Below are 13,464 nucleotides of genomic sequence, written 5' to 3'. Positions count from 1 at the left end.
TACATTATCTAAAGTGCTATGAAAGGTGAGAAGAAATGAATATCACTGTTCACGCAGCATTACAACTAATGATTATCCTAAACTATACAGATTATTTGCACAGAGCAAGTACACTTGGTGCCTACCTTTTCCACAATATCTCCTTAAGAGATCTCCGTATATTTTGGCGAATTTGAGAGTTAGGCTGTGATTGACTAGCACTTGCAGATTTTGCTTGTGTAGCTGAGGAAGTTGTTGAAGAAGCAGAGGACACCATGGGCTTCCTGAGTCCTCCACCAATGCTTGAAGAGGAAATTGTTTTTTTATAAACTGAGGGTGTACCATAGGACAAAGGTGAAGGCTTTGATGATGGCACATTGCTTGATGTAGGTGGACCAGTTGAAAGTGAGGATTTCTTAGGTATCACCCCTTTGAAACCTGCAGCAGAGTATTTAATTGGATGCTTAGAACTAGTAAATGTAGAAGGTTTCTTTAAGGGCAGATTTCTGCTTTGGGTAGACACTGCAGAAGTGGGTTGAGACGCTGCAGTAGTTGACACAACCATTTTCTTTGATGCTACTGAAGATTCAGCTGGCTTATCCTCATTCTTACGTTCCTCTTTCTGTGCTGTTAACAGGAACAAAACACAATAAATTATATTTTTTTCAACAAGTCCTGCAAAGATTCAACAAGAGACATGATCCAGTAAGCCAAACATGTGCGTAATTCTTTTAATGAAAATAAAGAGATTAAAGAAGATCAATTTAGGCTAGATTATGGACAAACAATATTTGTTGTTTAAAGCTATCTTATAGAAGTGATAGAAACTTATATTGGTTTTATGAAGAAGGTGCCTTATTTTTGTACAAATTGATTTGACACAATAAACTTGCAAGACACAGGGAGAGATGGGCTGTGCCCATGATGCAAATGAATCATGCCCAAAGTTTACCAACAGGAAAGGTACAATCTCTTAAGGAGAGAAAACATATCAAAAAGAAAGCTATTTCGAATACGTGTTTTTCACACTTTTAAAACAAAAGTAGACCCATCTTCAAAGATTGCACACATGAGCTAACACATATACAAAACAGCAAGTATAAGGCTCAGGCATACAAGCTGTTTTTTTAAAGGAAAAGAAAGAATATTCACTTTCTAAATCATGCAAACAATTCTAACATTTATTATGCTTGTATCAGATATGTTGAATTATCAGTGTGAAGTAATGGTCACAACACATCAAACCAAATACTTAAGCTGAACGTTTCAGAAGAGCATTTGTTAGAATAGCATCTGACTAAACAAAGATGATTTTATTGCATCTCTCCGCAGCATCATTTCACCGGAAACACTTTAGAATTCTGCTTGTAACATCATGCGAATTCTTGCATCGTAACATCAGCTTTCATTCTTACCTGTATATGTGTGGTCACAATCGACCACAACTTTCCTAGCATTTCAACACATGCTCAGTAAGAAACTTGAAGGATTGTAGCATATTATGATATTCACAAGTGTTTTCTGTAAATAAGTGCCTCCCTCGAAAACAAACACTTGCCTTAAAATGAAATTGCAAGGTTCTATTTAAATTATAGAAACTAAGGTATCTAGATATATAGATGCACATGTGAAATAACTCACATTCAAAAGAAAAATAACCTCTATTAACAATTGAATAGATCTGGACAATGGCTGGAATGAGGAACAGTATAACACTCGTTAACAGAAGGAATGTAGTGTGAACTGCTTGTTATTATGCAGTTTTCAGTCATCATTTTTAAAGCAGCATCTTAAAATATAGGCCGTAATTTTGGTAGCTGAAAACCATACTTGCTAAAAATCTCTGCAAAGTGCTGCTATCTTGAGCAAATGAGTTCATGTAAACTACTACAGTAGGAGTACAACTTTGCATTCATTAATGTTTAGCATACTGGATGGGATCAGAGTCCAACCACATCAGATAATTCAAAATACTCATGGTGAGCTAGTGTTCTGTCCACTCGATCGAGTCGGCGTATCTATATGTATGATAGCATTGTGAATGGCATGGCACTTATTGCCAGATTGGAAAAGACCTGAAATGAAGAGCCACTAATGTTTGCATTTGTGATTAGGCTATTTCATGTGGTTTAGTTGAAATAAGTGCATAAATACTCCTGTTGAAGAGAATACTACGCCTTTACTATAAATAGTTCTTTACAGAGGTTCAAGAGCAATAGGAGATAAGCACAATAATCTTGATGTTTATACTATGTTTATATAAAAATTATACAGAACTCGCTTTTCAGAAAGGAATATTTAACCACAGAAATGTTTTGTAATCTAAGATTGTTACCTTGCCTTTCTTTAGCAGTACAGTGGTACCTCAGGTTACATACGCTTCAGGTTACAGACTCCGCTAACCCAGAAATAGTGCTTCAGGTTAAGAACTTTGCTTCAGGATGAGAACAGAAATCATGCTCTGGCGGTGCGGCGGCAGCAGGAGGCCCCATTAGCTAAAGAGGTCTTCAGGTTAAAAACAGTTTCAGGTTAAGTACAGACCTCCGGAACGAATTAAGTACTTAACCTGAGGTACCACTGTAAAAGCTTTTGTGTAAGGACACCAATTGGATACAACCCATAGAGTTACACACACAACTATGTTTGTTCCAAGGTCAGCTTGTGGCAGCAGCACAGCACAAACCTTTGACACTGAGTTAGCACTCTGACCATGGCATCCCATACTAAATACCCACATGGCAGAACAGTGGTCCAATAAAACCAGGTTGCTAGAAAGACAAATTCTAACGCCTATGGTTCCAAGTTAAAAGTCAAATCTTTAGCATTTAAATAATTTTAATTTAGAGTTTCAAAACTTGCAAGTTACGTTTCATATGGAGATAATAAAAATGTGTACTTCATTATACTATAATGTTGACTTTTTACACATATTAAAGTTTAGTTTCGCAAATATTTTTGATTTAGCACACAAATAGATTCAGAAACAGATAACTTGTTCACTCATTGCAATTAGGCTTCGTAAGATTGGAGATGCAGTATCTGATGTGTTCATCCCAGTTACTCAAGTTTTCCTTTTGGTACTTGTATATAATTTGCTCTTCCCAAATCCCTGTCCCCTCCATGCTTCAAAGCCAATTGTAGCTGCCCCGTTGGAACTCCTAGTAGTCTCTTTTCCTAATCTACACAAATCACTAAGTATTCACCTTATCCCCAGGGATGCTCCTCCACAAGGATTCCTTTGAGGAATCTGATCACTCTGCTTTTTATCATCACTCGTTTTTGCAATAAATTAGAATCTGGTAATAGCATAGAGCAAACACAGGACTCTATGTACTTGCAAATTCTGGATAAGCTCAGAATATAAACTGCAGCATTCTGAAAAGCCCAGCTCTTATTTTTAAATCACGTTTCTGTACCTTATTGTTGATACACCTTAAATCATGTAGACAATGCACCCTTGGCAAAAAATGTTTTGCCTTTTTATAATTGAGTAACAGTGGCAGCCACTTTGGACAGTTTACCGTGGGAAAGTGGCATATAAACTAGACACCTCTGATGTCTAGTGTGGGAGAAGTGGGTGTTTGGCATAGGGTCTCATTGAAACATATCTCTGCTCTTACGCACAAACTGGTTTGAAGAATGGCACAATGGCTCAGTGTGTCTGACTGTTAACCAGAAGGTTGGTGGTTTGAGCCAACCAAGGGACAGCTATGATCAGGATTCCTGCACTACTGGGGGTTGGACTAGATGACCCTTGAGGTCCCTTCCAACTCTGCAGCTCTGTGATTCCAAATTATAAAACATATACAGAAAATGTTAGATATACCATATACAGTATAGGAAAAATAGATCACCTTCAGGAATTGCTTTTGAGCTTGCCTTCTTATAAACAAATATCCCGAGATGCTCTTTTTGTGTAACGAATGTTCTCTATAGAAGAGACACAGAGTCTCCCAAGGGCTGCAGTAAGTTCTCTCAGGAAATGCAGGATTAAGACTTAATTTTTTTCCTACTGAAACTTGCATTTAGTTTAAGTTGTTGGTTTTACATTTGAAAAGTTAACAGGATCTAACCTCTTCTTATTTTTTCCATTTTAGCAGTTGAACACTGACAGCCTGAAAAATACTGGCATATCTGCAAAAGCCACTATGTAAATGATTAGACACAACAGGAGGCATTTGTCGCACAGTAGCAAGCTTTCTGTTTTCTTCAGCTGTAGCATAAACAAATCTACCAAAGCAACTGGGAGTTGAAGTAACTAAGAACCTAGTTTTTCATCATGGGCTTCTCACTCTTTCATTTTAACCTCCAGGTAACTGACCATGCCAGCTGTGACGGGTGGAAGAGTTGTGAGGAATTTACAGCAGCCACAGAGTGACAACACACTATGGGCTTCCCTGCTTATGCATACAAAGTAAGGTATTAATTCAATTTCTTGCCTGCCCTTCTTCATAAGGTCCCGGGGGTTATTTGGCATTAACAATTCTGAAGCACATGTATTTCATCATAAAAAACCACCCACCCAGCCTGTCAAGATGTGTTGAGAAATTCCAGCAATCTATGAATACAAGGGCCCATACTAGTTTTACTGTGTTTTTATGTAGTATCAAACCCTTCCCATGAAAGTAACTCAAATACTGCATTTTAAGAATGAGGGCTGAAGTGTGTGGTCTGGAATCGCCTGGTGCAGAATTGCTGAAGTAAAGATGATGTAGACCTTTTTAGTCTCTTGACTAGGAGACCACTGAAAGCCCCATATAAGGAAAGGGCAAGAAAAACACTACTGGAGGCAGGGATCCACCTTTAGGGAGATAAAATCGCCTAAGAACCCAAGAGCAACAGATGAGCAAATACTGAGAAAGGATACCTGATTCGAGAGCAGACTATAGATAGCCAAACATAAAATCCCAATATGTGTACTTGGCCTGATTTTTCTGCCTTCTTTTCTCCTGTTACTGCCCATACTTGTGCATTGCCACAGCAACGTACATATTTTGTGTCTTGGAGGATAAGAGCGGGACAGAGAAAAACAAACAAGCTGTATCCTCAGGCACGACACAAGAGAAAAACACTTCAGAACAGATGGGGTCTCAAATTGCCTGCAGGCTTGTTGTGTTCCCATTCGTGAAATGAGGGCTGGGGGTTTTGAAAACAAGTATAATTGCAGAGCTGCAGTCCAGGGCAAATGCGCAGAGAGAACGGCTGCAACAGATGTCAGCCCTGATCTGTTGTTTGTGGGCAGGAAGCTTTGAGGCCTTGAAGGTGAAGAGGGAAGATCAACAGCGATAGCACAGTAGCTGCATGACAGTCGTATTGGTAGCTCCCCAAGTGCCCGACTAAGCAGCTACCTGGAGACACGGCTAGCTGCTACTGTAAGGAGGACTCCATCCTATCCTAGCCAGTGTCCACATCTTCATACCAACTAAACAGCTCCATCCAGACATTTTGGGGCAAAGTAGTTTACAGTGTTTGCCTGCAAATGCTCAAAGGCTGGCGATCACCGTATGCAGAATTAAGGGAATTATATTCACAAATTCCAATAACTGTTACTTGCAGCTGCTTTTGTAAAATCACTTCTACTGACACATGGTTTTAGTGGTCTTCGTAAGTTGAATACTAAGTGGTGACCATTCTTTTGGGCAAGTATGCCACAAATCAAGTCGAAAGTATGAAAAAATGTCATTCAGGTGCACATTATACCAAGCAGGGTCTGCTGTGGAGTTTACTGAACTGAGCAGTAGGAAGGAGTGCAGGACTGACCATAGCCACCAACCCAAATAAAATTTTCTTAGATTCAAATTGTAGCGGATCTTAATATAGAAGGCTATTACACCAGACTAACACAAATCTAGACAATCACTTCTACTAACTGTACAATTCACATTCCACTCCACAAGCCTGCACAGATTACTCTGGTTCATAATCTGAGACAGAGTGGTCCAACCTCCCAAAGTGTGTGGCAAGAGTACTTTGACGCAGAAACCAGAGGCTCCAGAGTGAATCAAATTTTTATATTGTTACTTAAGTATTTGCAATATAGCTAATATTATTTAATATACACCATTAGTATATTTAAGTATAAGCATAATGGGACCTACTCCCGAGTTAGTATGCGCTGAATCAGTGTGCTAGGCTATGATCTGCAAAATAGGATTGTAACTCCATGTGTGGTCAAAATGCAGTGCAAGAGTTAAGCAAATATGTGGAGGTATCCAGTTGTTCATTATCAGTGGGTGGAAAATACTTCTCTCCTGTTAATACATTATTTTATTGTCTCTTATATATACACAGAGCAATCCTGGGCAAGGTTAGAGGATGCAGCGGGGGAGGGCTGGCCCGTTTGGCCTTGAAGGGGATGAGAGAGACAAGCGCCTTTGCCGTTTGTTTTCTTGTGTGCCTCACAGCAACAAGGGAAAAAAAGCCAGCTACTTGAGCCACTTTAAGAGGTCCTGAACACTGCCAAAGGCTGTCGAAAATGGCCTTGAGGGGTGCATGCAACCCCCGGGCTGCATGTTGGACCACCCTCATATAGGAAATCAAAATTGTTTGTGCATCTGTTAAACATCCATCTGAGGGGAAATGGAGTTAATTGACAAACGGTACGACTTGGGAGTCAGGGAATTCTTGCCAACTTTTCATGGGTCTAGCCTCAGCAACCTACACATGGCCATGATTGCATGAATATAGTCAAAAACTAGGCTCATCTTGAGTAGTCTATCTTTGTATGTGTCATTTGCTGTAAAAAGCACTGATGCAGCTGAAGGTATAGCCTAGGGGGAAGTGACCAGTAACTTTAATTAGCTGATATAAAAGGCAGAATTCTATTTCACCTAAAACTGAAAGCCATCACATTGTGGCTGTAAATGCAGTTCTCAAGCAAAGAGAGCCTGCATAAAATCAAAGGGGAGAGTTTAAGCCGTCTTGGACACAGCATTCATTTGCAGTGCCATTTAGTGACCTGCATTTGTTCAGATCTGTGTGATGGTATTCCGACATAGCAGAATCCCTCATAAAAACAGCTCACTGTCTAGACCAGGTGTCAGAACCTTTGGTTCTCCAGATGTTGCTGAACTACAACTCCCATCATCTTTGGCCACTGGCTGTGCTTGCTGGAGTTTATCCGATTTGTAGTTCAGCAATGTCTAGAGGGTCAAACGTTTCCCACACCTAGTCTAGAACATTTGAGCTTAAACTTTTTCCCCCCTAGAAAGGCAGGAAGTACTTTCCTGTTTTGTTTTTTTACTGTTTTGTTCAACTTTCCCCAAAGAAAGCAAATGTATAGTATTACAGCTCAACCAGAAAACCACTAACAGCTCATGCATGTATATTATTCAGGAATGTGGTGGTGGTAGGAAATGCACAGAATTTCTACAGTCAAACAGGAAAGGGAAGTGACTGCATTCTACTCACAGCTATTGCACAAGGCATGCACTCACCACCATCAGTTCTGTAGGCAGTAGCTAGCTTTTGGCGTAATACTGAAGATTGCAGCTGGATGGGAATCTTAAAGGTCGCAGTAGTTTTATACAGCTTATCAAAATATATGGCTTGATTATGCAGTAAAAATAATTAGTAGCACCTGTTATATACATAAAATACATAGGTAAGAGAGGTCTGCCTACTTGCCAGAGCATAGGGTATTTAGAGGGTTGAAGCTTACAGGAATGCCTATGCACAGGGTTAATTCTCACTATTTCAATTCAACAAACATTAAGATGCAGAAATCAATAGCACATTAGATAAAAAAATAACCGATTTAAATATGCCATTTAATATTTTTAAATCAGCTTTGTCATTCTTGTTTTGGTTTTTGAAAAAATCTCTGTATGTTGTTGATTCCTTAGTACTAAGTTTGGTCTCTTTCTATACTGTGCTGCGGAACTTGTGATCATACAAATATGGCTTTTCCGAACTCCCATCAGCCCCAGCCAGGATCACAAATGGTCATGGCAAGAGGTTCCTCCCCCCCCCCCCGGTTCTATATGTGTGTCAGTTACCTCCTACTAACCTTCTTTCCAGTACCATTATCTTATTTAAGTCAGTTTAGACCACACTCCTTTAAGTGCCAATTACACAACACTGGTTTATTTTACACCCTCCCCCCAGGCATGGAGTTTGTCTGCCTGCCAGTAGTGGTGCCCCGCAAGACGAATGCCTCGCAAGACGAAAAACTCGCTAGACGAAAGAGTTTTACGTTTTTTGAGTCATTCCGCAAGACGAATTTCCCTATGGGCTTGCTTCGCAAGACGAAATGTCTTGCGAGTTCTTGCGAGTTTGTTTCCTTTTTGTTAAAGCCGCTAAGCCGTTAATAGCCATTAATAGCCACTAAGCCGCTAATAGCCGCCAATAGCCGTGCTTCGCAAGACGAAAAAACCGCAAGACGAAGAGACTCGCGGAACGGATTAATTTCGTCTTGCGAGGCACCACTGTACTTTTCAAAAGAAAAACATAGTTGCATATATACTAAAGCAGCATGACCAGATTAGCCCATACTGCAATTTGTTGATAAGCACATGCTCACTGGAAAAATGGGACACCCAAGTTATGTTTAGATGTCCTGTAAATTAGGTAAGGCAACAAGAAGGCAGGCAAAGGAGGCTAAGAGAAACCTGTTCTGCCCATTCATTGTAGGTTTACCGATGGGATATGAAGTTTAGACTTGCTCATCAAGTTGCATTTGGGTAGGGAAATCTGCTCCTTCCCAATGAAATTTGGTTTAGCATTAGAATTTGATGTGTGTAATATAGGTTCCAACTTGCTTCCATCAGTTGCAAGAGGAGTTCAATAGAAAATGACTGCCAATTCCTTACAGTGTGCAGGCAGACCCTAGATGGGGGCATATGCATACAGGTTTAGCAAACTCCCCACCTTGCCATAATTGGTACTGCAGTTCTGGTACCCCTATTAGTTGTTTGCAGTTCTCATTTGATGACACCATAAGATGTTGGAAAGTCCAGCCATAGAATTAGTCTACGTTGGTCATTCTGTTGAAAGGAGTAAGCTGCCAGTAGGCTCTCTGCCATCCTTCCTTGGAATCTTGTTTGTTCAGGGCCCATATTAGGATAGTCATGTAATTTGGATTTAGGTGGCAGAGGAGAAAGTAGTTGTAATCAAGTCCTTTTCTCCCACAAGCTAACAATTCTACACTAAGCTCATGTTGACAATACCGAAATACTGGGAAGTGATTCAATACTCCCCCCTGAGGGGATCTTCTTTCACTTTAGAAGGAGTGGTGGAACTAGTCACAAATGAATCTAAAGTCCTATGGTTAGCAACTGAACAGTGTGTTCCATTAATGAATGCAGCACTACATGCTCCAATATTGGAAATGCCAGTTGGCTGGTCAGCAATTACCCTCCAATTAACTAAAATATCAAAACATCCCTAGCAGTTTCTGCCATAAGGGAAAAAGAACACACCACCTTTCCTTAATTGCTGAATAGCACACGACTATGTTGAGGGTGCCAAGCACATCATCTGTGTAGGCACATAATGTGGTACACGTTTAAGCCTTTGTTTGCAAGCCCATATACAGTCAGGTTCTGTATACCATCATCACAAAGCATATGTATCTTTCGTATGTGAATACCACAAAAATATGAGCCAGTAAACAGATTTTAAAACATTATATGGAAGGCTGACTGGGGTGGGGGTGCAGAAAGGTCATATAATTTAAATCTTCCTCATGTCTAGAACTTGGCATACCTATTCATCATATATGGCTGCTTCAAAAAGTATTCACTTTAGATATGATAGTAACAATCAGATTAAATGTGGTTTCCAGGTTTACCCAGTGACATTAATTCACGGCAAGGATGAAAATCACAAAATCACACCCAGCGTATTTTTCAGATTTCTAGAAATTTCAGCTTAATCAAGTTTCTAGTCTTCATGAAAAGAAGTGTCTGTTGTGGTATGTATATGGAGCTGCTTCGCATAGATCACCTCAGAGCTCACCTACCAGTCCACACATGACTCCCCATCTTGTCTTCTACTGCACAATTCTCTAATGCTTTCAGAAAAGCTAACCTTTCAGAAGTAGTTTTGAGTGAACTCCCACTGTTGCAGATTCAGTTCAAAGAGTGCCTACATTTGACTTAGAAATTTGACTTTGCGTACAAAAAAATAACCAAATCTTTGAAATGGCTAGCTTAATAATCTGCATCAGATGAAACCAGGAGCACTTTATTTAAAAACAAAACAAAAAAACCTCATCTAAAACAAAGGCATGAATCTAATTTTCTCTTTGTGAAATGGCAATCATGTTCTTGCCAAATTGTGGGAAATTATGTGCGCTAAGAATACCCTACCTGAAATACCAATTTGAAACCATTTCAGCAAAACAAAGGCGGTTAGTAGTTCTGTTGAGATGATTATGCATCAGTACACCTGCACATGACTGCTTCTCAAACATTGCTGCCCATATTATTTGGATACCATGCAACAATGCAAAATTTCAGTAATAAAGCTAGGGCCAAAATGCTTTGGTAACCACTGCACCGGTAGCTTGTTATTACACTGCTGCCTCAGTAACTGGTTGAAATAGGGCAAATCAACCCCATGATCCAGTTGTATTCTCTTAGTATCACATGAAATGTAAACTGCATTAACAGGGCTCAGGTGGCATCTTCTGGCAAGAAGCAAGATTTTGTATCATGAGTGAGATAGTTGGTAAGCATCGTGAGGATTGTCAATGCGAGCTCCGCTTAGGTTGATTTGAGAATTTAGTACATGGATTGTACTAGTTTTGTTTGCTGTAGCTAAAATGTACAAAAATCCCAAATGCATTTCATTGCAGATTTCTGAGAAAGCAGTTTCTGCCAAGTCTCCGTGTGGCACAATTTGCAATAATCTAATGTTTCCCAGCAAGTGGCTTAAGAGAATCTTGTGTGCTGTTCTCGGGTTGCCGATTTGTGCAAGGCTAAAAGTAGATGGGAACCTCTGGAGGCCTTATTGGTCTCAAGAAACCAGATGGTCAGAATGGGGAGAGGTTTGCTCTCATTCCAACTCCCCTAAAGGCCAAGGTGGCTTTTTACTGAATTTACTATGTTTTCCCTTTGCTGAACAGGGAAACTGAAATAGAAGGCTAAGCTAGTAATTCACTAGTAGTGTGTGGAAGATCTTAGTAACTGCATAGAAAAACTGTCTTATCAATGGGCCAAACTTGAGGTAATTTTCATATGCTGCTAATCACATATGCCTAATTCTATTATTCATTGGATTTTCCTAACTTTTTATTATGCACTGACAATATTTATATGCAGCACTATTACAGAATTGTGCTATGGAGTGTGTAATGTTCTCTTTAACAGAGAACATCCAGTCCATTTAAGACAATGGAAGTGCAATGTTCTTGTAGGAATGAACAATCCCCAGGTAAATAAAAAAGTACCCAAGCCCCCATTCACAGTGCAAAAGATGGGTGTGAAGGCTTGTAGGAGGGGTATTTTAAACCCTCAAAAAGCAAAACCCATTCCAAGCACTTCCATAATGTTGAATAGTATAAATGGCAAAGATCAGCAGGTGCTGCAGCCATTCCACAATATTACTTACCACAAACTGTAACTCAAGTGTTGCCTCCGCATGTTCACTGTTGGGAGATGAATGCAACACTTCAGAGCATCAGCAGCATGTAGAGCCATGCTTGAAAGACACTCAAGCACCCTAATGTAGCCCTGAATCTCTGGTTCCTAGATGTGTCACCAAAATCTGCCTCAAATCCTCTTGTCTGCGGTTGGAGGAAGATAGTTCCTGTTATGCTTTTAAATCTATATTATTTATCAATTATTTTGTGTTCCTGGTTCCCCTTCTGGACCCACTAAGCACCTTCTAAAGCGCATCCAACCCCCCCCCCCCCCAATCTCAAAACACGCTGCATTGCCCACCCCTCTTGAGAGTCATCAAATCAGGCTTGAAAGCAAGGCTTGCTTTAAACCCAGATTCTGGACTCGCAAGTGTTAGGACAGGCTCTTCATCTGTGTCAGGATTTCTTCATAATAGTGAGGCAAGTCTATGAGCATTTGCCCAATTCAAGTCACCCAGGACCGCTTGTTGGTTCAAACTATTTTCAGTTGTACTACTCCCCACTTGGAACAAATGTAAACTGCAACTGTTTGCTGCTGCCTACAATCAGGTTTCGAACTCGTATAACTTGATTAAGGCAGCTTCTCTGCATTTTAACCATGATCATATTCTAGATATGGGTGAATTAGTTTTCTCCAGCCTTACAAAAGCGGAACTGAAGGAAAATTAATGCTGTCTATACGCAGTGCTGTACAGAAAATAAATATAAGGCATTGCTTCATGTGTGTTTGATATAGCCTTTTAGAAATGATTAGTGATGAACCTGTTTTCAACTTGGCTGGGTAATTGTGACATGCTGTGTGATGAACTTTAACCAGCCTTATCAGGAGTGGTCTACTATAGGCAGGGAAGGATAGCCGCTTTTCAGGACGGTTTTCTTCCTCTGAATCATCCAAGATGGCACCAATTGCAAATGGGACATTGAATTGGCAAGCCCTGGTGCTCAAGCTCTATGGAAACTTATCCTGGCAAGGTCTAGCATGCTTTCCTTGGACATCTAGAATCTCATCAGTTGGCCTGTGGGACAAGAAAAATCTTCACACTCTCCCAAAACCAACCCAGGTAAGTGGATGTTTCTGCAGCTTATACACCTCCCCTGCAATATGTGGTGCAGCCCACCGCTTAAGTCTTCTTGCACAGATCTTGAAGATGTAGCTCCACGGAGGGCATCTTCAGCTCCCATTCACTGCTTTCAGGCACAGTCAGAAGCCACGCAGCAGTCCAGATCTGCTCCTTTGTCTGTAATACTGGAAGTATAAGACATCAGCACGGAGAACCCCTTTTATTTGGAGGGGAGGAGGAAGAGTTCCAATTAGTCACTCAGCCAGTTTAAGATAATGATAAAAAACTCAAAACATATATAGTAGGAAGGAGCCTTACATTCCCTTTATATTTGATTAGCGAAGAAAGAGTTGACGAGGTAGACACATGACAGCCCCAAATGATTGAATTACACCTGCTAACTGATCTGGGTCACTGCTCTCACACAAGAGATTTTCTTCAGGTAAGAACTTGCCCCTGATTCTGCACACTACCCTTACTTCTATATAATCATCTTTTTAATTCCAGGCTAGTATTTAGTTTCCTACACCTACCCAGCATGGAACATCTTGCAAATGCTCTAGGGCACAAAATATGACTTGCTCTGATCAGAACAAATGGTCAAGTGATTAGAACACTCTTATATTTAAGCACTTGTCTGGCTGCCCCTGGTGATAAGGAATACCACATAGGCAAGGGCACAAAATTCCCTCCAGACCAATTTGTTGCAATTTTACTAGCTTCTACCCTGGCTGTGGGAAAAGGAAAGCCCCTTCCTCCTTTGCCAGCACAGAAGTGCAGCAGAATACCTAGAGAGCAGGCGTTTATATTGCTTGCACAGGAGGCACAGTCCCTTCTTGT

At 40.4% G+C, this 13,464-nt stretch overlaps 1 protein-coding gene and 1 long non-coding RNA gene across 9 annotated transcripts in view; one reads left to right on the top strand and one right to left on the bottom strand.

The window, feature by feature from the left end:
- Positions 1-13,464, bottom strand: part of DIDO1 (death inducer-obliterator 1) — a 70,084-nt gene that overhangs the window by 21,691 nt on the left and 34,929 nt on the right. For all 8 annotated transcript variants that reach the window (XM_081010978.1, XM_081010973.1, XM_081010976.1 and 5 more), the window contains one exon: positions 126-606. In XM_081010978.1, the coding sequence (XP_080867104.1) occupies positions 126-606 (481 nt within the window). The remainder of the gene's footprint in view (positions 1-125; positions 607-13,464) is intronic.
- The window catches only part of LOC308480243, a 54,729-nt gene that overhangs the window by 27,696 nt on the left and 13,569 nt on the right, over positions 1-13,464 (top strand). Inside the window, exons 8-11 of the long non-coding RNA XR_013987938.1 lie at positions 617-697; positions 4,292-4,393; positions 12,406-12,624; positions 12,759-13,066. This is a non-coding gene — a long non-coding RNA (uncharacterized lncRNA). The remainder of the gene's footprint in view (positions 1-616; positions 698-4,291; positions 4,394-12,405; positions 12,625-12,758; positions 13,067-13,464) is intronic.

The sequence above is a fragment of the Podarcis pityusensis genome (genome assembly GCF_964106645.2).
Source record: "Podarcis pityusensis genome assembly, chromosome: 6".
Classification (NCBI taxonomy): domain Eukaryota; kingdom Metazoa; phylum Chordata; class Lepidosauria; order Squamata; family Lacertidae; genus Podarcis; species Podarcis pityusensis.
Note: the sequence above shows the minus strand (reverse complement) of the source record. Positions and strands in the feature narration are given on the sequence as shown.